Source organism: Capricornis sumatraensis, chromosome 14 (genome assembly GCF_032405125.1).
Source record: "Capricornis sumatraensis isolate serow.1 chromosome 14, serow.2, whole genome shotgun sequence".
NCBI classification, from domain to species: domain Eukaryota; kingdom Metazoa; phylum Chordata; class Mammalia; order Artiodactyla; family Bovidae; genus Capricornis; species Capricornis sumatraensis.
Window position 1 is genome coordinate 80743232 of NC_091082.1, and position 24065 is coordinate 80767296.

At 49.5% G+C, this 24065-nt stretch overlaps 1 protein-coding gene across 1 annotated transcript; it reads right to left on the minus strand.

Annotated features, from left to right (window-relative positions):
* TRAF3IP3 (TRAF3 interacting protein 3) lies at nucleotides 1-23453 on the minus strand. The gene is made up of 16 exons (XM_068986318.1): nucleotides 23364-23453; nucleotides 19243-19644; nucleotides 17162-17309; nucleotides 16952-17015; nucleotides 16658-16682; nucleotides 16373-16402; nucleotides 16185-16280; nucleotides 9398-9469; nucleotides 6941-7081; nucleotides 6684-6821; nucleotides 5413-5548; nucleotides 4510-4572; nucleotides 2960-3019; nucleotides 1736-1872; nucleotides 807-920; nucleotides 1-205 (listed from the first exon to the last, which is right to left on the minus strand). Exons 2-16 carry the CDS (start codon nucleotides 19582-19584, stop codon nucleotides 113-115), a joined length of 1659 nt encoding a protein of 552 aa, XP_068842419.1. The 5' UTR covers nucleotides 19585-19644; nucleotides 23364-23453; the 3' UTR covers nucleotides 1-112.
* Between the last annotated feature and the right edge of the window lie 612 nt (nucleotides 23454-24065).

A 24065-nucleotide genomic window follows, 5' to 3' on the forward strand; every position in this document is an offset into this window, starting at 1 on the left:
AAATCTTAGTTGTGTTGGGAAAACCCAGACCTTAAAGTACCCAAACCTGAGTTCTTTGGTTTTTTTTTTGAGTTCCTTGTTCCTGATTTTCACCCAGGGCAGCTGTCACCAGTTAGAGCATCAAGCTGTCCTTATTGGCCAGCATCACTGCCACTGCTATAGCAATCAGCGCCATCAGCATCAGGAGCCATTGGCCGCATTGTCTCTGTGAGGAGGGAAGGGGAGAAAAGAGAAAGAGGACATGGGTTGGTCAGAGAAGATACAGGTGAAAATAATCTTCCTCCTTCCCCTTCTAGCCCAGTAGGAAACCTTGGGTTGGTGGAGGAGAGAAAGCTTTTTATATCACTGTCTGTCACTTTGCCACCTCTCTTGGGATAAAATCACTTTACCAAAGGTCAATGCACCAGCAAACCACAGCCAGCAGGGGCCAGGTACTTAAAAACTGATAGAAGTCAAACGTGGAGAACAATTGAGCAAAATTATATTATTCTCTGTTTATATTCCTCTTGCTTTCTTCACTCTGTTCTTGCCACTGCGCTCAAAATAGACTGAAAGTACACCATTTCAGACTTTAGCGAGTAGTAAGTTTTTCCCTTCAGGCTCAAGAGTTCCATGAAAATTGGGCTTGGAGGCATGAGCCAGTGTTTCTATTCATGGTTGCTATACTGTCGTACAGTGTAAACCAAGCTGAACAGAGCAGGCCAGTCAGATGTTGGCAGGGGCTGGGCAATTTTACGGGCAAGGTTTGGGGGAGGGAGGGAGCATCCCGCCATCATCTCGGGCTCTGTGGGAGGTTAGACTCTTACTCTGGGGGGCGGCTGTTGGCTCTGACTGAGCTCTTCTCGACAGTGCTGCAGCTTACGCAGGCAGGAGAGGTACTCGTCACTGAGGTTGTCTAGTTCAGAATGCAGTTCTCTGCACTGTGAGGGAGAACACCACCAAGGTCATCACCACAGTTCTGGCGGGGACAGAGCCCAGGTAGGGGAGAAGGCCCTGTGTAAGCTACCTTGTCATTCATTGGTCATTTTCACCGCCATCCTCCCGTCCCAGCCTTTGTCAGAGCTTTCAGTTTGGCTTTCGACAGTCTTGCCTAGCTTATTTATCCATAATGTGTTCATTTAAATGCATATTTTACATTAATGCATATTATCTATGTCATATATAATGCGTATTGTAATATTATGTACTATACGTGTAAGTACATGTGATAGTTGTGTGTGATAGTTGTGCAAGTGCTTTCTAAATAGGAACACACAAAAGGGAAGTTCCTACAGTACAGATGACCTGGAAGTGATCTTAGCGCAGGCCTCTTTTGAGGGGAACGAGTTGCATGTGAATACTTCCGGACATATGTATTTTGTGAGTATGTAGGTAGGAAGAGTTTTGTTATTTAAAAGACAAAACTAAAACTAAACTAAAACAAAACTAAAACCCTGTATAAAGTTTTAAGATACTCATTGTACAACAGAGTTTGAGGAGTTAATGTGTTTATTAAATGTGTTTGAGTTTAGGTTGACTTTCTGAAAAGTAACTCTAGTAAAACCTTGAATAAAGATTGGTATAAAGAAGGAAAAGATTGACAAGCTGAAAGTGAAGACGTTTTTATACAGGCAAAGGAATACCTACAGGCATCTAATCACAACTTCAGCTCTGAAATACCTGCTGTCTGACTGACTTCCAGCAGTTTCCCTGTCACTGGAGGATGAGTCCCTCCTGTCTGAGGTCACCACCTCACCTCCTTTTCCTTGGCCAGAAGCTGCAGAGTTTTCTTCTGGAGCTCGTCTCTGAAATCCAAGTCTTGCTCCTTCCCTGGACCTTCTGGGTCCACTTCGTTATGGGAGGGCTTTGGGCTCCTCACAGGCAAAGCCTGATCTAAAAAAGCAGCCAGATTCTCAATGACAGTGCGGCCCACACCTCTGAGGAAGGGTCCTGACACCGAGAGAAACTTCTGGGGAGAGGGAAGAGGACTGGGGGAACAAGGAAGAGCCTGTCGCTGGCCACGCTGCGTGGCTGGCGGTGCTTTGATTTTTAAAGAACTCTCATTGGGATCATGCTCAGCCTGGACAGAGAGCTGGAATTGGAGCCCCTGGAGGGCAAGGTTGGTATCTTTTCTCTGCATCGTTAGTCCTGCGTAATGCCAGATACTTTTAGACAATGCTTTTTTCGTGTCTTTGGTTGCATGTCACATCTTTTAGTCTGGTGGGTTTGCTGGATGCTCCAGTATAACTCCATTTTCCTTCTGTCCTTGTTTCAAAATGACGAGAATGGTAATCATAACCTAGAATTCATCTTCATGTAGTTAAAGCTGGTTGTTCAGCCCCTTGGCAGTCTGCATCTTGGTGAAGAGAGCCCTGGACTGGGAGTCAGAAATTCTGGATTGTTGTCATAGCTGTAGCCTTAATTTGTACGACCAACTACCTTCGTTTACCTTCATTTTCTTACCCATCCTATTTGGGCATAATGCTTCCTGCTTTATGTTTTACCCAGTGATTGTGATGAGAAAACAAATGGCCACATGCAGGGAGTAAGGGAGGAGCTTTCGCCCTCTCCAGATGTTTGGTGAGTTCTCAGAAAGCTGAGGCAGCAGACTTGAGGGCTGAGAGTGAGGTGACTGTTGTATGTGACATGGTTTCTACCTGGGGAGTTGGATCTGGTTTGGAAAGTCAAGGGTAAAAATTGACATAAAATTGTGAGTTCAAAATCAATTTATTGAAATGTTCAGTACAGATGTGTGTTTTCAGAGGGAATAGAAATCCTTTCCATAGTTTATATACCTCTCAGGATAGGAGGTTAACTAGCTAAAGTGTTCTCAGAGCCAATGATGAGTCAGTCCTTAAAGTGCTCCTTTAGCTCCCTGACCTAAGAGTCCCCGACACAGGGTCGTATAGTCCATCCCTCTGCCTCTAGGAGGGCAAGGAAAGAGCAATATCTTAGAATTTGTGGAAAGAAGTTTGCTGACCTTTCTTTATTAAGAGTTTCTCCTGTTTTTGAAGCTGTAAGGATTGATTCTGAAGCAGACCTGTTGGAAAACACAAGGAACTTGTCTGTGCTAGCGCATTTACTGCAGAGTGTCTTCTCAGAACTTTGCTGAGACCTTGACTATTCTGTTCCCATCTGTAGTTGAATTGTGTCACTCCCCCCCCCCCCAAATTCATATGTTGAAACCCTGATTTCCAGTACTTCAGAATGTGACCCTATTTGGAGATAGGTTCTTTTAATCAAGTTAAAATAGGACATTAGAGTCCTATTTTAATATTGACTAGTATCCTTACAAGAAGGGGAAATTTGGACACAGATGCGGACGGATGGAAGACGTGAAGAGATGGAGAAGGTGTCCATTTCCATCTTGGATGGAGAAGAGGGTCATTTCCTTCTCCAAGCCAAGGAAAGCACTCTAGAATGGATCCTGCCCCCAGAGCCCTCAGAAGAAACCAACCCTGCCCGCTTCCTTGATCTGAGACTTCCAGCCTCTGGAGCTATGAGAAAACCAATGTCTGTTCTTTAAGTCACCCAGCTTGTGGTGCTTTGTTACGAACACACCCTCCTTATATCTCTTCCTACCATGTACCTTTAAATCTCTGTGTAAATGTTACCGTAGAAGAAGGACATTCCCAGTTGACCCTGTGTGAAATAGCAACTGTTTCTCTTTAACCTGCTGTGTTTTTTCCTCTATAGCAGTTGTTAATACCTGAGGCGGATTTGTTCATAGAAACTCCATACTGCACTATAGTGTTTGTTTAGAATGTGAGCTTCATTAGGGAGGAAACCATGCCAGTTCTGTTCATTAGCATATCCTCAGAGTGTGTCTCGGTGCCTGGGACTTGGTAGGGGCTCAGTAAATAAGCGCTGAATAAATAAAGGCATGATTTTGAAGTGACTTGCCCATTCAGCCCCGACTGTGTGGGAGCCCAGCTTTTACTGGTGTCCTCCCTCCCTGACCCCTGAGGCTGCCTGGCTCTTATACTCATTGCTCTCTGCATGAAATTTCTCTGTTGGGGGCGTCAGAGGTTAAGGTGGGAGGCAACCAGCAGAGCTGTGCATGGTTTCAGGTTCTCTGGCTTTTCAGAAATTGCCAGCTTTTCTTTGGAAACACCCCTTTTCCTCTTTGGCCTCGACATGTAATTGGGAAGCAGACTGAGCTTATTTTCTGAACCATTCCCAGTGGCAGAGGTCTGTGTGACAAACGTACATAATAAATTAGAATAAATAAAATAAGAAGGACCTTAGAAAACACTCTGAAATCTGCAATTCTGGGGGAAATGCAGGTGGTGGTTGTGGGCAAGGAGGAGAAAAGTAGAAACAAACGAAAAATGCCAGAGGCTAATGTGGAACTTGTGAAGAACTGTCAGTGACCTCACTGCCCAGGAAGAGGGTCTGGACAAGCAGAGGTAGAGGATATGCCAAGGACTGGGCTTCCCGTCGCTTCTCTGGATGCCTTTTGTGGGGCAGGAGCCCCAGGAATGCCAAAAAGCCACCTGCGCTACTTTGAGAATCTGGAAAGGGACTTACTCTGCAGCTGCTGTACTTTGGTCACCAGGGCGAGTTTCTCCTCCTCTGACCTCTTTAGTTGATCTGACAATGAAATAAAACAAACCAAAATAGAAGAACCTAAGACTTAAAGAGCTCACCCCTGAGGCTGGAAATTAGTAACAGATGCCGTCTAGCCCATGGCCTCTGACCAGTGTCAAGTGGAAGTTGCTCTTTCTTCTGCTTGTCCCAGTTCTGAAGAGGTAAACCAGAACCCTACTGCCTTGGATTTCATCTGGATCGACAGTGGGCTGAGTTACGGGTTGTTTGTGTATATAGGGTTTTCCAAGTGGCTCATTGGTAGAGAATCCGCCTGTCAGTGCAGGAGATACAAGAGATGCCAACTCGATCTTTGGTCAGGAACATTCCTAGTATTGTCCGGAACAACACCGGAGTAGGAAACAGCAACCTGCTCCAGTGTTCTTTTCCAGCCCCTCTGCCCTGCTGCAGTATTCTTGCCTGGAGAATCCCATGGACAGAGGAGCCTGGTGGGCCACAGTCCATGGGGTTGCAAAAGAGTCGGATACGAATGAGTAACCCAGCACAGCACAGCAGCACGTGTGTATAATTTGGTCCCCTCTCAGCTGACAGGGGCCGTGACTGGGAAACCTCTATGCTTGGTGTTTTTGCTGACCTTTCCCTTTAAATTAGGAATGCGATCTTGGCACGTGACTGCTGTGGGAGTAACTGTGCTCTGGCTTAGATGGATAGGCTGGATCTTTTCTGTCTTGGTCTTGGATGATTAAAACAACCCTGCCTTTTTCTCAGAGTAAAATGAAATCACCAAGTCAACCAAACAAACAAATGAAAGACTGACCCCTTTCCAGCCAAGCCCCCTTTCTCTGGGCTCCCAGAGGCCTCCAAAGCCTCCAGGGGGATGGGTACCTTGTAGGTGCTGGGTGTCCGAGCTGCACAGGTCTCTGTCCTCCTGCAGGCATTCAATCCTGGCCTGCAGCTCTTGGTGCTCGCTCTCCAGAAGTCGTAGGGCCTGGTTCATCTGTGAGTCTCTGCTGTCTGCTCCCTGGTGGGAGGGGGAGGGGCAGACAGGCAGGTCAGCGCTAGCTAGGGTGGAGGCAGCGGGCAGATCCCAAGGAGGAAGAAAACTGGGGAAATTGTGGAGTAACAGACGGAGTCTGAGGGAAGTGGAAAAAATAGGAAGAGTTTTAAAATTCTTCAGTTGCTCTATTCCTCATGCTTAACAACCAATAAGGGATGAGATTTTTTGATATTCACAAGGGATTCCTTTGGATAAATGCCCACATTCAGGAATACCGAATCATCGCTTTTCTAGACAACTTCACTTTGTCTTTACTTCTCATTCTCAGGCTATCGATTTTTTCAAGGCAGAGTGGGTAGGCTCATTTTTCACAAAGAATTAAGGCTGAAAAGGAAACGGACTTTGTGAGAGTTTCCTTGTAGGTGATTTGAGGAAGAGAACAGCGAAGGCAGTGGCCAGTGAGGTTCTCTCCTGTGATAAGACGATTTACTTGTTGTCGCTTACCAAATAGGTTGCCTAGATCTGTGCTTCAGTAAAGGTGGGTTCTCAGAATTCCAATCCAACTAAGTAAAATTGATGAAAAACAACAGCTAATGTTTATTGAGGGCTTATATGTGCAAGGCATTGTGCTAAGTGCTTTGCATGGATTACCTCACTTAATCCTCACAACAGTCCTATGATAGAATACTATTATTATCCTCATTTTACAGATGAGGAAACTGAGGCTTAGGTGGTTAGTTAACTTCTCCAAGGTAACACAGATTGGAAATGGTGAAACCCTTGAGGATGCCAAGAATCCACTATGATGGCTTAAAAAACACATTGGCAAGATGTGTGAGTTGATACTCAACCTGTAAGTAAACTGGTGACTTTTGTTCTGTGCCAACAGCGGGCATTTCTGAACTGGATGCCCTCCTGGGATGGGGGTGCAGAGAGTGGGTTGGGGTGTGGCAGTAGGCTGAGGAATATTCCAGTCCAGCCCTTTGCATTTGGATGCTGTCATTCCAATGCACACTTCGGTGGTTTGCATGAGCAGTGTAGACATCCTCGCTAAAGCCAGATTTGGGGCTCCCAGCTGAGCAGGATCTTCTCTTGTCACTACTATCGACACTTCCCTCCCCTAAATCCTCCCCTGCTCCCTGCCCCCAGGGCCTGGTACCTGCAGTTTGGACTGAAGCACATGGAGCTGGCTCTCCAGCTCTCTGTGCTGAGTGCCCAGGGTCTTCCAGTCCTCCTTCAGAGCCTCATACTGGCTCTTCCACTGTTCACACTTCTGCTCGGCTAGAGCCAGGGACCGCTGAGGGAGACCAGAGGAGAGGGAGGTGCGTCGGAGGTTCCAGGGAGTCGTGCCACTGCTCCCTTGCGGCCCGACCGCCCCAGGCTCCCAGCCCCAGGGACCACGGGGCATCCCCACACCTGTGTGCTCTGCAGTTGCTGCTCTGCGCTCATTCTCTCCTCCAGCACCTTCTGCAGCGATTCCTTGGCCTTCTGCTCATAGCTGCTTTTCTGGTCTTCCATCTCTAACAGCACCTTTTTCATTCCCCAAGGGGAGTATTTCTGTAAATTGGATGCAATTCAACAAAGGCACATGGAGCTAATGTGTTCCAAGCCCTGAGCAGGGATGCAGAAGTGAAAAGAAATCGGTCCTTGCCCACGAGGCAGAGATGTCAGTAATCTGGTGGACTGCCTTCCAGGCTGGAGGCGGGCAGGGAGAGTCCCTCAGGTGACGTGAGAAGTGAGTGGGGATGATAAGCTGCCCCAGGCACGCTGAGCATTCTCCCCGGGGCCTTCCGCAGGCACTTGACATTCAGCGTTTCCTAGAGGAGATCATCTTTCTGAACCTGCTCCTATCTCGGTGAGCAGCAGCAGCATCTACCCAGTCTCCCAAACCCGAAAGCAGGGAGTCATCTTTGATTTCTCTCTCACCTTCTCCGAGGAATCAGTTGGTTATCAAGCTTTGTCAAGTCAGCCTCTCTAACAGTTCGTGCCTGTATCCTCTATCGACTGCCACCTCCTTAGTTCAGACTCTAGTAATACTATTATATGGGTTATATAGTCTCCCTATCTTCAAGTCTTGCCTCCCTTTAAACTCTTTTCAGTCCTGCAGCTAGAGGTTTCTTTCTACAACTTCTATCTGATCATGTCACAACCTGCTTCAATCTCATTGGTTTCCAGTGTTCCAAAATTCAAGTTCAAACTCCTTGGCATGGCTCTTACTTGTAAGCCGAGACTTTCATTCCATGCTGCTCCAACCAAGCTGAACTGCTTGTAGGTCCCCTAAGCACTGTGCTTCTCAGCCTCTGCTTTTGCCCATAAAGCTTCTACTTAAGAGTATCCTGGCTCTTTTACCAAGGACCTGCCAACATGGGCCGCGTTCGCACCAAAACCGTAAAGAAAGCGGCCCGGGTCATCAATAAACCTCGGACGACAAAAAAAAAAAAAAAAGAGTATCCTGACCCACCCTTTCCACTTGGTTAACTTCTGCTTATGCAAGATTCAGCCCAAGAATCATAAAAATTCTGATAAATTTGGCTAACCAGGTCTATCCCCCAACTCTTTATGGATTAGGTAGTTTTATTGGTGTTCACATAGTATCTATATTTCTAATCCATTGACTTATTTGCCTCCGTTAAAGGATTGTAAACTCCTTTGAGGCAGGGAGCATTTAAAAAAAAATAAAATTGTTTCTATAGCCTCAGTGATCTGAACAATCTTCAGTAATCTCAAGTTTTAAAAATTTCTAGCATTTTAAAAATTTCTCCTGGCTTCAAGATCAAAAAGACACCAGAGCAGCTTTGCAGATTCACTTGCCCTTCCCATGGTTTTCATTTTTATGCCCTGAGATTTTGGGAAAGCCAGAAGCTTTTACTGTTGATTCTGGCTTACCCAACTGGGTAAGAGATAGTCTAGATAATGCAAATTTAGAGTTCATTATGAAATCATTTCCATTGGATTTAAATATTGAGTGGGTCTTTTCTTGGAATTGTCACTAGAAGCCAGATACAGAAGTTATTGATTGAGATCCTATGTCCAGGTTATTGGGCTTAACCGTGCTGGTCACTGGCCAGCTTTATTCCCCATTGAACATGAGTAGACTGGCATCCTGGATTGTATGTCAGTTTCTTACGAGCTTGTTTGGCATTATTTAGTTAAGAGTCTGACAAAGTAGGTCATGCTGCAAAAATGAAAGCAGTGAATCAGCAAACCTATAGACTAGAAAAACTGTTCCCCTGAAAAATTCTAACTACAAGGTCACCTTATTTTCCAAACATCAAGTGGGAGCAGCCTAGTTAGTCCACCGCATTCTCTTAACCTGTCAGAAATCTATCATTTCTTGAGTGTGAAAACATTTTTTTTTTCCCTATCTCCTATAATCCAAGAGCAGGGCAATCAAGAGATTACTGGAAGTGGATAACAATGCCACAGAAAGCCAGGAGTCTCAGTCTTTTGCTTGCTCCCAGGGATTGGTGCTAGATAGAAGTTGCCCATGGGATGAAAATCATTTTGCGAGACTTCACTGTAATATCTAATTCATCTCTTCTAAAATTAGGGCCTGTGGAGTGCTGTCCAGATAAGCTGAATCTTTACCAAGGGCCTCTTCCTGCTTTTCCAGGTATTCTCAAGGTCTCCCTGGAGCTGGCAAAGCGCTGGTGCTGGGCTTCCTTTCCCAGGGTGCAAAGGGAAGGACAGCGGGAGAAAGGGAAGATAGAGTGAATTGGAGACCAAAGTGAAAATGGTAAAGGCCAGAACTGGGTGAATAGGATGTGTGCATTAATCTCTAGCAGGTGACGTTTCTAGAGTAGGCTTGAGGTTCAAGCACTGTCTACCTTAATTTCAGATTCCTGGGCTAGAGGCGCCCTCCGGAATGCTTACCTGGGTACAGGCGTACAGTTGGTTTTCTAAGGATCTCAGTTTGCCCTTCAATTTGTCTTCATTAAGCTGGCCCTGGAACAGATGGAATGAGTTAGTGAGTTTGGGCCAAAATATAGCATGCAGAGACTTCTGCTGTGTATTCCCAGCCTACTGCCTATAATAAACAGTGTTTGTGGAACTGAGCTCCTTTAGGAGGTGGGGAGGGGGAAAGATGGCAAGGGATGTTTGGAAAGAAGAGCATCTTTTCCTCTTTCTCTGGAATAGGTGAAGGAAGGATCAGACTGCTCCCCAAAGTCACCTGTGTACCTCAAGGTTTTCTATCACATGGCTGAGGGTATCATTGCAGGGGCCTGTTTGAAGGAAAGCTGCTAAGCTCCCCTTTCCTTCGCTCATCACCTCTCTCCCCTGTCTGTCTAGGCACCTCTGCTCCTCACCTCCTCTCCGTCTAGTGCATCGTCCTTTACTTCTGAAGGCCAGTGAGACTAAAGGGGTCTCTCCTCCCGCGGGGGACATGCATTCCCTCCCTTACCGCCGACATGGTCTGAATTGTGCGCCCCTGTCCACGCCCCCAGCATTCATATGTTGACATCCTAACCCCCAGTACCTCAGACGGTGACTGTATTTGCAGACAAGGTCCTTAAAGAGGTAATTCAGGTAAAATGAGGTCATTAGGATGGGCCCATATCCAGTATGACTGGTGTCCTCAGAAAAAGAGGAGATTCGAACCTCAGGATGCAGAGGGCAGGCCACGTGAGGACACGGGGAGAAGATGGCCATCTGCAGGCCAAGGGGAGGCCTCGGAAGAAATCTGCCCTGTCAACAGCTTAATCTAGCACTTGCAGCCTCCAGGACTGTGGAAACACATTCTTGTCGGTGAAGCCACCCAGCCTGTGACATTTTGTTATAGCAGCCCTAGCAAGTCAATACTGTCCTATCCTGGCCACACACACACGCACACCCCCACACCCCCCACACACACACACCCCACACACACACCAGCCCTAGCAAGTGAATACTGTCCTCTCCTGGCCACACACACACGCACACCCCCACACACACCAGCCCTAGCAAGTGAATACTGTCCTCTCCTGGACACGCACACCCCCACACCCCCCCCCCCCCCCCACACACACCCCACACACACACCAGCCCTAGCAAGTGAATACTGTCCTCTCCTGGACACACACACATGCACACACGCACATACCCACACCCACACCCCTGAAGATGAGAAATTCTTTTAAGAAAGCAGGAAAGGGAGAAAGGGTGTTAAGGCAGGTTTTGTACGCGTGTGTGGTTCCGATGGTAAGAGGAATTCCAAGAAAGCCACACTTTATTTGTTGACGAGCTGGATCTATCTGGTGGCATTTTGGACACACCAAGAGGGATGCTAATCTCAAGGGCCAGCGCGGAGAAAGGCAGGCGGGAAGGCCCGTTACCTGTTTCTGTTTCTCAGTATTTCTGCTGAGCAGCTAACAGTATGACTTAGGGGTGGTGGGGGTGGTGGTGTGTGTGTGTGTGTGTGTGTGTGTGTGTGTGTGTGTGTGTGCGTGTGTAGGGAGGAGGGGGCATGCCGTGGATGCCAATTTCCCAGAGAAAAGGCCGTGGGTCTCGTTAGGGGTAACTGGTTTTCATAGCCTTTCCCTGGGCTGTTCCAGCCAGGCCCGGTGGGACACTTGTGAGGTCTAGAAATTGCATTTCTCCTCAGGCCTGAGTCGCCAGGGCCCCTCAGCCGTGTGGCTTGGCCATTTCCCGCTCTTGGACCATTTTTGGTCTGTTACTTGCCAGAAGAGACTGTTCTGTGGTCTGTCCCCTCAGCGAGTTTCAGGGCACCTGTGGGGGAGGGGCAGGAAGTGGCATCTCACAGCTCCTGTTTTGATCTTTTGGCTGATTCCTCTAACCCAGGGAGCCAAGGGGCGACCCCCCCCCCCCCCGCCCCGCCCTGCCCCACCACCACCTTTTTGCTTCCTGTATTCCTCAGCTGGGTCTTGCAAAAGCAAGACGGCTTTGCCAAAAATAATTTTTCAAACTGCCTTCTGCTATTAATGTTTTTCGAAACGTCTCGTGTGAGAGCTGAGAGTCAGGGATTTGGCATCTACAATAAACCACAGGGCTTTGGGACCAATAAAAGAGATGGACAAAGACTTCCACTGTTCCTGGCTTTGGAGGGACTAGGAAAAGTCACTCCCCTCAGTGGCCTGTTCATTGTTAATCCGAGGGTCATGAAATCAACTCCCTCCACTCGGCACCCCAGCTCCTTCTCCACGCTTCAGGTTGTCAGACTGTTTTTCTCTACCCAGTGGGCACGAGTTTGTGCAAACTCTGAGAGACAGTGAAGGACAGGGAAGCCTGGTGTGCTGCAGTCCGTGGGATCGCAAAGAGTCAGACACGACTGAGTGACTGAGCAACAAACTCTTACTATGGAGAATGCAGTCAAACCCACTGAGCTTGAAGGTTTATCTTGCAGTAGTTTGGGAAGAAAACAAGTCTGAGGCGATATTCTTACATTTCCCCCAGGCTCCTACTCTTTCTGGGTAGCTCCTTTCTGCTTCCTTAGTATGGTTTTAATCCAATATTTTTGCCTCTTCCAGCTGTGTTTGTATGTTAGCCGCACCCCAGATTACTTTTCCATTCACGTTGCAATAGAAGACAATTCAGGCTAGCTTCTTTGGTGGGGATGAAGGGCCACCCAAGTCTGAGGTTTGAACACATCTCTGGCCCTCAGCTCTGCCTTCCTCGACTCCCCAAGTCAGCCAGGAAAGTTGCAGCCAAGTTGTTGCAAATGGGGTGTGCAATTTCCTGGTCTGAGCCCTAGGTTTCCCTGTATGAAGCCCAGTGGTAACAGTATGGGGGAAAAGCACTTTTTACAGGCCAACTGTGGGCTTTGCATCCCAGTAACCTGGGTTTCAGAGAGCAGAGTATCCCCGGGTGTAAAAGGGAATGGGGTGGAGGCCATACGCACCTGGGTGCCGGTCTGCGGGCTTCAGCTCCTGCTGCTTCTGCTTGGCTTCCCCTGCCTGTGACCTGCTCTCCAGAAATACCACCACCTCACCGCAGAAGCACCAGCCCACTTCTAGTCTCTGTGTTCCAGCAGAGGTTGCTTAGGGCCAATCCCCCGCTGCACTGTCATCTGAAGATCTCAGTTTCACTTTGCAGAACTAAAAACCCAAGTGTGCCCTGCTCCGGGCCTGTATTGCCCAATACTGTGGGCTCGCTTTCTCTACCGCCCGAACCATTTCTGCTTTGAAGCTTGGATCCAGCTCAGGAGTCGCTGCAGTGCCCCAGGGCCTGTCGCATCCAAAAGGCCCAGCGTCAGCTTGGAGGCTGGAGGCACTAGAGGGAGCTGGTCCCTAGTGTTCTAACAGAGTTTGCAGGGAGCTACCTGTGAAGCTGGGCATTTAAACTAGGGAGGCCAAATGGAAACGAAGGCCTGAATGTAGCTGAATGTCAGAGACCCTGTTCTGGCCACACGCTTCTCGTTACTTTTCCCCAGTACTGCAGTCTGAGACGTTCTTTCTGCTGAAGAAAGGGGGTGAATTGTTTGGGGGGAAGCAAGAGCAATTAACTGAAAATCTGAGGTGATTTTTCTTAAAAACAGGAAGCTGAGGGTTGGTGAAGAGGAAGAAGACAAGAAGAGAGTATTAGTTGGGGAGGAGGGAGGAAGGGAGTGAACCACAGCCCTGGAGGAGCCCCTGCACCCTTCCCTGCTGTTGGAGTGTGCAGTGGTGCAGAAACTGCTTTCCGAGTCTGCCTGGGAAATGTCTCTCAGTAAATCCTCCCCGCCCCCAAGCTCTGGTTGTATCCTACCTGGGATATTAGGAGAGCTTTCCCCACCCCTGCACCCCCTCGGAGCCCGAGTGCTCGCTGTTGTCAGAGATCCATTTAAAATGCAGAGCTGATCCATCGCTTTCAACTCAGTTCAGCGGCTGTGTTACTTACTTATTTATTGGCCGTGTGGGGTCTTGCTTCCCTGACCAGGGATCGAACCCTCGCCCCCCTGCCTTAGCATCACAAAGTCTTAACCACTGGACCTGCAGGGGAGGTCCCTGGTACATATGCTGCTAAGTGAGCACAGCTCCACAGCTACTGGACAAGCTCCTTCTCAGGATGGGGCGGACATTGCTAAGTGTAGGACTTCAGACCTGAGGCAAGCACCTCCCATTGCTACCCTGCTTACTGCCTGCAGCAGTGTTTCTCAGACTGGGGTGTCATGCATTCTCATGATAAACACACACACACACACACACACACACACACACACACTTGTCCACACACACACACACACACACACACACACACACACACTTGTCCTTTAAAAGGGAATCCATGACTATTTAAGTTCGACATACCGTATTCAGCAGAAAATATTTAAGAGCCGTAATACTAGAGAGGTCCTCTCTCTGAAGCTCCTCTGACACAATCCCTTCCTTTCCGTCACCCTCGGCCTTGCCCCACACTCTGTTACTCCCAGGCCTGTAGTCATTTAGATCGCTTTATCGTAAGCACCCTTATCCTTTCTGCTTTCTCTCCCCCTTCATCATTCCTGCTTCTGTCTTTGTTGGGCTTCCCTCGTGGCTCAGCCGGTAAAGAATCGGCCTGCAGTGCAGGAGACCTGGGTTTGATCTCTGGGTTGGGAAGATCCCCTGGAGAAGGGAACGGCTTCCCACTCCAGTACTGTAGCCTGGAGAATTCCATGGACTGTGTAGTCCACGGGATCGCAGAGTCGGACATGAGTGAGCGACTTCCAGTCTGTCGCGGTAAACTCCTCAGTCTTTCTAGACGCAACTAAAGTGGCCCCTTGCCTCTGAAGCCTACCCTGTTCCTCCACAGGCGGAAGAATCGCTCCCTTCTCTTCTGTCTGGGTCCCTTGGTAGAAAGTGCTGTTACAGCTTGCGCACGCGGCAGTTGGGTTTATTTATGACTTGTCTTTCTCTTCCTGGCTGCTGTGGGAAATCCACTGCCTTTTGTGCCTGCCGCACCCAACCCAGCACATAGTCGGGACTTATCAGACGTCTACTGAATAAACGAATGAGACAGTCTCAGTTTAGTTCAGCCCCGGAAAGCACCTGGCATGCACAGCTGTCTGTCTCAGGGAACTACTCTGCTACGAAAACCACTTCCTTAAGCAGCAGGAGCCCTGAATACAGACACCCAAATCCAGGTACAGTGACCGACGGGAAGAGGGCTGGCTGAGCCTTGGAGGTCTCTGACGTCACTGCAGGCTTCGCAGTTTTGTCCCACACCTTCCTGTCCCGGGTGGACTGGCTTTCTAAGCACACCATCTGTGTGGACGATCAGATGCTCACAGAGGCCTGTGAGGCCTGTGTGTTCTATCTGTACACCCGTGGCTTTCTGCTCTGGTGGCATCAAACTGCTTGAACACTGCAGTCTAGGAATTTCATTGTGGAGTCCAAGGACCCCTGGGAATCCAGGATCTGCAAGGTCTTCCCTTTTCCAACTGTGTTTCTGTGTAAGGTTAGATTTTCCTCATATATTTTAACAAAACAATGTATTAACAACAGATTGAATGCAGATGCAAACATGGGAGTCTAGCTGTCCTCTGTTCAGACATTAAAAATACTCGCATAAGTATAAAGCAGCGCCACTTCTCTCACTATTTAAAAATATTTTTCAAACAGTCTATAATTTAAGTTCCCATGTAATCTGTCTACTGTTATTTTAAACTTAGTGCATATTTTAAAATTCCTGTTTTCACTTCTAAATGGTAAACCAAAAAGTTCTTTGGATTTTAATATTATTTTTTAATAATAATGCTACATGTGGGATCTTAGCTCCCCAACCAGGCTTTGAAACTGTACCCTTTTTCACTGGAAGTGCAGACTCTTAACCAGTGCACCACCAGGGAAGCCCCTGGATGTTAATACTTTTTTAAAGAATATAAAGGTGTCCTGATAATAAAAAGCTGGAGACTATATCATGCCTCTGGTTCTTTGCCTGTCCCGTATCCCCTGACCAGAATATAGTTCTTGTTGTGACATTTGCCTGGAAAATACAATATGGATAGTCAATGCCTTGAAATATAACTGTAAATACTTCCCTGGTTCTCCCCTTGTATTCTACCATATCCTGAAAGCACTTCTTTTATTTCTCATATCTCTTCACTGTTTAGGCATCTGTCTCCCTGAGAAAGCCACAAGCTTTCTAAAAGCAGGAACCCTGCCTGATTAATCTCATTATTTCCAGTGCTCAGTGCAGGGAACGTGATCTGTGGATATTTGTTGAATGAATGAGCTAAAATCAGGAGGTCTGAATTTAGTTCCAGTTCTGCCTCTGACTAGCACTGTGACTTTAGCAAGTCACCTGACTTCCCTGACAGTTTCCTCATGGGCAAAATGAGAAAATTAGACTAGATAATCGCTAGGTCCCTTCCTGCTTTCACATTCATGTCTGGGGCGAGAAGTAGGTGCATGGTGGCTGAAAGTTAATATTGATATGAATTCCATACAAAAACGGTTGATATTTACCACAGTCAGTAACAGGAACTGTATTGAGACCTTCTTTTGTTTCTTCCAACAAATTTAAAAAAAGAGGGACTTTTTTTGATTCTGGGTCTTCCCTGGGTGAGTGGCAGCATGGTCCTCAGCTGACGACCCTGGATTCAGCCAAGCTCTCCCATATATCTACTGTGACATGTTGGATGTCTAACCCTACCTTCAGCGTCTTCCGTAGTGAGAAAGCGCTTTCTCTTGCTGCAATGGTATGGAAAGAAGAACGAGATGGACACATAGAAGCCCCCGAGCTTTGTTCAAACAAAGGTTTCCCTTACCTTCCAAGTGCTGTCGGAGGTCTGAATCAAGGTAGACAGTAGGTCTTGGAGAACCACCATTTTCTGTTTTAGAATCAGCTCCCTTTGGAGGGCCTCCTGAGGGGCAAAATGCAAGTGGGTTAAAATTAACCTGGAGGAGACGTGAGCAGACAGACGGAGGAGCTAAGGGGAGAGTTCATGCTACTTACTTTGAGGTACTCGGAAAGCTGGATGATTTCCTAGAGAGAAAGAAAAAGGGTGTTTAAGAACATTGTGGCTTTCCTGAAATCCTAGAACATGGAATCTGAGCCAGGATTGGCTTGTGCTAAGTGAATTTTCTTCCTGGACTCAGGGTCCCTCCAGGCTTCCTTGTCTGTGCTCATCCAGGGAGAGGATGCCCCATCCATCCCAGCTGAGTTTACCAATGAATTCTGGACCTTGGAGAAGATTAGATGCCATGTGATTCTACACCTCCACCATGAGGATTTTCTTACCTTATCTAGAACTGCAACTCCATAGCTGGAAGAGAAGAAAAACAAAAATGGCAGTGGATTAAAGAAACAGGCGTGTCAGGAGGCAGGGTGTAGATTCCTTCTCTCATCTCTTCTGGAGAGCCAATAGGGTGGGAAGGCCCTCCTTTTTCTTAATTAAGGTGGATGTGAAAGTTCCTTGTAAACAAGCCCCTCTTACTCCACAAGATTCTGGGGGAGGGTATTCAAGTGAAAGCTTCGAAGAGAGGAATGGATGGGCTGTGGGGAGCTGGGGCCAGGAACATGAAAGGTACTCACTTGGTTTGCTGACTGGCATCATTCTTGATTGTTGACTGTGTTTCTCCTGCCTTTGTCTGAGTGCCTGAGAGGGAGGGGATAAGATGATTCAGGAGGCCTGGGAGAGGCAGTGAGGGAAGTAGGGAGGTGTAGGGACTCTTCACTGCCAGCGAGCTGAGACAGCTGTGGCAGGATTCTCTGCAGGCCCCAGTGAGGGTGGGAGGCTCTTACCACGGTGGTGTTTGGGTGCCTTCTTGATGGGAGAGGCCTGTGGTGGAAGGCCACTAGCCTGGGTGGGGTGGTGGTCAGCTGGATCCCTCCAGGCACCTGAAGGAGGATGGTGTTGGGTTGCAAAGACCTCAGAACTGGTCTCTGACACCTGGAAAGCAAGTGGGGAGGGGGGTGTTGCTGCGAGACTAGAGAGAGCGTCTTAGAGCAGGGTTCTCCAGCTGACTGCAGAAAGGTGAGCCAGTGATTAAGTTTCGGGTCCAGAACACCAAAGGAACCCCGTCCTAGCCTTCACAGCCCCAAGCTTCCCCTTGTTCCTACCCTCACTGGTCGCTGGCTAGTGGGATCAGCTCCTCCTCAGGCCAGGCAGATGGGGAGCGGGCCTGGTCTCCAGTTAAAAGCATAAAGGCCTAGTCACTCGGTCCTGTCTGACTCTTTGAGACGCCATGGACTCCTCAGTCCATGGGATTCTCCAGGCAAGAATAGTGGAGTGGGTGGCCATGTCCTTCTCCAGGGGGTCTTCCCAACCCAGGGATTGAACCCAGGTCTCCCGCACTGCAGGTGGATTCTTTACCAGCTGAGCCACCAGGTCTCCTGTTACTTTCTCTCAAAACCATGATCCCAGCCCCTTACAAAGCCCCCAGCACGACGCTGTGGAAAGAGAACTGGTCTGAGGAGGGAGTGAGGGGGACCGGGGTCAGGTCCTGCCTTTCCTTGGTCTCAGGCTCCTGTCTGTGTGGCGATGAGTTGGGAGTAGTCGCCAGGGTGCCTTCCATATGCTAGAGGGGACTGCCTTCCTCTCAGGGAAGAGGACCGCCTTCCTCTCAGCGCCAGCTGGAAGATGGCTGAGGAGAAAGTAGGCCAGCAACAGGGAGGAGCATGTAGCAGCCGCCACAGTGAGTCTCACATATTTTCTTCTTACAAACTAAAATTGAAGTCTAAGAAATTCTGTCTTTGTAATGTAACACGAAAAGGCTAAGGAATGCCTATGGCAGCTAATCATGCAGATTAAGTCTCAATTAATCTTACATAATGACAGGTTCCGGAGGAGTTCTTTAGGGAACTGTGTGTGTTTTTTTTTTTTTTCCTCCTTAAAATTATTTTTTTTTTCCGTGAAAGATTCAGAAACCTTCTTGCCTTAGAAAGTACACCACTGGTTTTCTTTTACAGTTGGACTCGAGGATCCTTTTTCTGAACAGCACCTCCTGTGTTGGATAACAGATGCGCTGGCTAAGAAAGCCTGATAGAACAACTACTCTGGGGACGGGACAATATCAGGCACTTCCAGGGACGTTAGAGGACCTGTCCCCACTGTCCACGTGCTCACAGCATGGATAGGAAGACACAGATGGTTTGCTAGCTGAGCTCATTTCAACATACCCTAGATTTTTTGGTCAACACTGTTCCTTCCCAGGCCAGACTGATGGGCCCTATAAGAGTTACACAATCTTCAAGGATTTATAGCCTCATAAGGACCACAGAGAGCAGAGGTGGCCTGAAGAAGCTAGGGCAGCTAAGGTTTCCTGGACCGGACATGGCCTTAGATGAGTGAAGTTAGTAGAATTGGGATGGCCCGAGAGAAGGTGGGTGATACAGCTGCCTTATAGAAGAATGGAGACAAGAAATGTGTGTATGTGTGTGTGTGTGTGTGTGAGATTCCAGAAGGACATTAAGAAGATCTGGCTTGTGTCCCTGGCCCACAATAAGCATTCAGTGAATGTTTGTTGAACGATGATGAATGACTGCTGTAGAAGATATATCTAGATAGACTGAATTGGAATGAATACTAGGAATTAGCTGTGAAATTATTTTTCTCTTTCCTAAAAAGCAAGTGCAAAACAACAACAATAAAAAATAGGTAAACAAGCCCCTCTTACCCCGCCCCCCACCCAAAAAAAAAATCCACAAGAAGAAAAACATCAGAACAAGTAACTGGCTAAGGGAGACTCTATGATGACTGAAGAAGGAGGGGCTTCATTTAAATCAGCTTTCAGTGACCTTGAGCCCACCCAGGGCAGCAAGGCTGCTGCCTTGCCCCCACAGCCCACCCGCTCCAGGGCAGTGTGTCCCTCAACACGGCCCACCTGCTGTCTGGGAGAAGAGATCCTGTTGGCCCAAGACAAGGGCTCCTTGAGGTCAGTGGCCTGGCCTGTCCTGGAGGGGCCTGGCTCCCTGGCCGGCGGGCTTGGTGCCTCGCCTTTCTCCTCCACCTCCAGGTTCCTCCGTCTGAGAAACTGCTGCTGGCGCGCTCTCCGGAGCTGCTCCCTCTGCTGGGTCCTCGGGGCCTTCCCCACCAGGCGGCAAGTGGTCACGTTGGGGCGGCAGCGGCGGCTCTCACGGGTCTCCTGCCGGCGCTCGCTCTTAGCCTCGTAGCTCTCAGCCCACCGGGCCAAGCCAGGGGCAGGCCTGGGGTCTGGGCCGATCATGATGACCTCCCGAGCACCTGTTGTTGCTTGGCTTCCAGTTCCTGGAATAGCTGCCCGGGTCTGCCCAGTGCCAAGAGGGAGGCAAAGGGGAGGGGTCAGGAGATGGGCAGAAAAATGACCACCTCTCTAGATGAGGGGGCAGAAATAGCACCATGTCCCATACATGTGGGTTGAAAACTGAGGCGGGGATGATGTCACGTGGGGATTCGGGACTTCTGGGTCCAGTCTCTCGACTAATCTCTGCTCTTCTCTGGCCTGTGCCTCCCTTTCTGTAAAGTGGCGAGATTCCTCTGGCTGCCACTTCTTCCTTGACCGAACATCTCAGCCTGCCTCCAAGTTAGGGGAACATGAGAAATAATTGAGAAAAATCACCAAAAGCCTATAGCCCTTTGGATGGCGGATGCGGACGTGTGCCTTTCCCAGGAACTTCTAGAGAAGCAGTTAAATTGGCTCCCTCTTCCCCAATCTAAAAGGAAGGCCAGCATCTTTATGCTCTCTTGGTCTAGTTACTAAAGTACTAATAGGCGAGTGACTTTTCTCGAGGCCTGGACAGACAGCCAGACCCTGCAAGGTGCAGCCTTGAGCAGCGCCTTTAGCAGCTGGCTCTCGAGCCTAGCTCTGGGCATGGTTTAGGAGGGAAACCCTGCACTATTGCCTCCAGGTGTGGGGTCCTGACATCGGTCCCTTGACATTCCACTCCTGGCCCAATAAACAGCTCTGATTCTCAGGTTCAGATCAACCCAAATCAGTATTGGCTGGGCACCTGCCCGTTACTGGCCAAAAGCCATTTCAGAGCTTTCAGCTCCGTATCTCTTGAAGCAGAGGGTCCCTTTGCTTTCTGGAATCCCTTCCCTGTTAGGGCTAAGTGTGGCGCCATGCCTGCTTTCCTTAGTCCAGAGATTGTGTCTTCTGCAACCACGTGGGTTATACCTAAATAAGGCTGTGTTTCAAAAATGAAACAGAAGTAAACAAGCAAACTCAGTAACCAGAAGTGCCTAGGGAACCGGGCTTGGTGTAGAGGCCACACTTGCTGTGCCTTCACACCTTACCTGCTTGCTCACGTCACCCCCAGCCCTCGCCCCCCCTTCCTGCCCTGTGCCCTGCTGTCTCTTTCCCACTCTCCCTTGCCTACCTTGTGCCACTTTGTCTGTTCTCCCAGAACCCTCAGGGAGCTTGGCTAAATTGGGCTGGACTCAGGGCTTCCCTGGTGGCTCAGCTGGTAAAGAACCCACCTGCAGTGCGGGAGACCTGGGTTCGATCCCTGGTTTGGAAAGATCCCCCTGGAGAAGAAAATGGCTACCCACTCCAGTATTGTGGCCTGAAGAATTAATTTCATGGACTGCATAGTCTCATCAGGTCACAAAGAGCTGGACATGACTGAGCAACTTTTACTTTGGCTGAGCTGGATTCTGAGCCCTGGAAATTCTGGTCCCTGTCTCCACTGGTCCCCAGAGTCAGCCCAGAAACTCACGAAGGGAGAGGGACTTCCCCTTACAGCTGCTGCTTCTGTCCATCCACGGCCTCACTCCCCACTGCCTTAGGAACCTAGTTCCTGTGTCATAGATCAGAGAAGGGTGTCTCAGCTTCAGCCTGCAGGCATTTGCCGGCTCTGGCCCCTTGGGTCTGTCTATAGGTCACACAGACTCAACAGGTAGCAGCTTCTCTGCCCTTATCATTGGCACGCCTCTGCGCCTCCCAGCTCAGTCTGGAACTCTCTGCAGGATTCTTGCTCTCTCTCTGTGATCATGCCATTCCTTCTTGGGGGTCACGGGTGGGGCAGGCTCACACCCTGAGTGGGGGGGTCTTTCGTGGTCAGGTCCTGTCCGCTCTCCAGTGCCTGACTCTCCAGCCGTGGAGGGGGCATCCTGTGGTCTCGGGCAGTGCTGGACCCCAGCAGAACTGTGAAGCTGTCAGTGCCCGTCCGCTCGTCCTGTCCCTGGGTGCCTCTCGCCTTTCTGTAGGCTTTCCTCCTCGCTCCTACTCTGCAGGGTCCCCTTCACGTCCCACCTACCACTTTCTCCATTTAAAGCTTAGGAAAGGATCTGAGAGGCTCATTCCTATTACATTAAGAATGACTGGATGTGCAGGTAAACTCCATATTCAGAAACTATGCTCGTGGTGTCCCAGGCCATCAGCCCTGGTTATTCTGCCGTAGATAGGGGAAGTGAGGACCCCTGGCCATGGGCTCAGACTGTGTGGACTTCTGTCCTGGCCCTGCTGCCGACCACTCATGTGCTTTCGAAAAACTATTGATTGTCTTTGTGTCTCTGTCTCCTCATTTGTAAAGTGGGAACCTGCCTCCTAAGGTTATGAGGCTTAAAGAGAAAAATGCATGCTAAGCGTCAGGGACATAACACACAATAAATGTTAGCTTTTTATAATAACATTATTATTACTCCCGTCCTCCGGATCTTGGATGTTGAAGACTCAGTACTATAAGACAGAGGTTCCAAGGTAACCTAGCCCTCCAGGACCCAGAATGCCCAGTCCTCCAATCCCCCTGCCCCCTTCCTCTTTGAGGGGTATTGTTTACCCCATGGAAGGGATGCTGGTCCCGGGTTGAGACCATATTTGCTGTTGCTCTGTTCATCTGATTTCTGGGTGTGGGCTACAGGGAGAAAGGGCTGCCTTGGGGTCTACAAACAGTCACCATCTCAGTTAGGCCCGGCAGAAAGGCAAAGGAGAGAGTGAAGAACTGGTGTGCGGCCTGCCTGCCTCCCACCTTTAAAAGATGGGGCGCTAGAACCTCTCCCTTTGTGGTTCCAGGGTATCCCTCAGGCTTCGTAGAGGAGGCCAGGGAGAACACTCCCCGCTCCTCCAGCTGTGAAGAGCAGAGGGCTGGGGAGGGGAGATAAGTGTACAGGCTTTGCCTGCACAGGTTCGTTGAAACACGTGGCTGCCCTGCTTTACTTCCTGGGGGGGCAGACGTTGACACCTGTTGCCCAAGCTGGGGGTGGCAGTAGAAAAGGCTCCTCAGGGAAGGAGGAGACCCTCCCGGACCCCAGACTTTCACAGCAGGGGGATTTGGTGTGGCACAGCTGGGTAGAATCATCCCAGCTTTCCGGCAGGTCTCAACTATTCCGATCGGCTCTAAACACAAGCAGCCATGTGGACGGCTGACTGACAGAGATGGGCTGTGGGAGAAAAAGGAACTGCTCCCCGTGTGGTTCAAAGAGAGGTCACTGGGCCACTGCCCAGGCAGCCCTTGGCAGCTTGACAGGCCTCAGCTGGAGCTCTGGGAAGAGGTGGTACTGGCCCGGGGGGGCTGTCCTTGGTGGCCCCGTGGAGGTCAGGGCGCTACCCTCACCGGACAGTGCTTTGTCGCTGCCCTTCCCGGTCTTGGCTCCTACTTCCCGGCTGCGTGTGTGATGAGTGGCCTCCTGCGTGAATGAATGGGCAGACCTTCCTAGTCTAGAGCTCTCAGCACGAGCCTGGAGCGAAGGGCCTGCAGCCACGCCGCTGGGACGGCAGCTGGGTGCTACGGGGCCCCTGTGGGGAAGGAGCTGTAAAGTGTACGGCCCGTCCTTGGGAGCCTGCATCCTCAGTCGTCTGACTCCCGGCTCGTCTCATCCAATGGATGGAGCAGAGGATGCTGGGAGCCGGGCCTCCGGAGACCAACACGGGACACTTCCCTGGTTCCCCACATCCAACACTCAGACCACCGGAGTGGACAGGGTCTCCCCATTCAGCCCAGGGAAGCTGGCAGACAGTGTCTTCCGCCCCACCCCAGAGTCGGAGGTCCCCAACCTGGATGCAGAAGCCTTCTCCTTCTCAGTTACCTGAGGTCCCAGGCTCCAATCCCAGCAGCTCAGGAAAGCATCCCAGCTCCTGGGCAGGTCTCGGCTGTGGTCTCCAAAGGGGCAAGATCTCAATCCATGGCTCGGGGCCCCCTGAGCATTTCCCTTCCTGGTACTGTCTTTCTTTTTGCACAGCAGCCTTGCTGAAACAGGAAACAGACAAAGCCACAGCACTTGCTCACCCCAGTTCCTCTCTCTTGCTCTCTGGCACGATCGGAGGGGCCCCTAAACCCTTGAGGCCTCCAGGGCCGAGCTCAGGAGCTCCTCCCACCGGTGGGCACCCCAACCGCCCTTTCTCTTCTTATTCGATTGGTCTGAACTCTCGGACTGTTTCACATCAAAATTCCCTTTCCAGGATTAGACAAAGATGAATCTCTGGGTCAGATTCAAACCTTGCAACTTGCAGGGCTAGAAGAGAGACACAGACATAAAGAACAACCTGTGGACACAGTGTGGAAAGGAGAGCGTGGGACGAATTGACAAAGTGGGATTGATATATATATACACTGCTGCTGCTGCTGCTAAGTCACTTCAGTCGTGTCTGACTCTGTGTGACCCCATAGACGGCAGCCTACCAGGCTCCCCCGTTCCTGGGATTTTCCAGGCAAGAGTACTGGAGTGGGGTGCCATTGCCTTCCCCGAGATATATACACTACCAAATGTAAAATAGATAGCTAGTGGGAA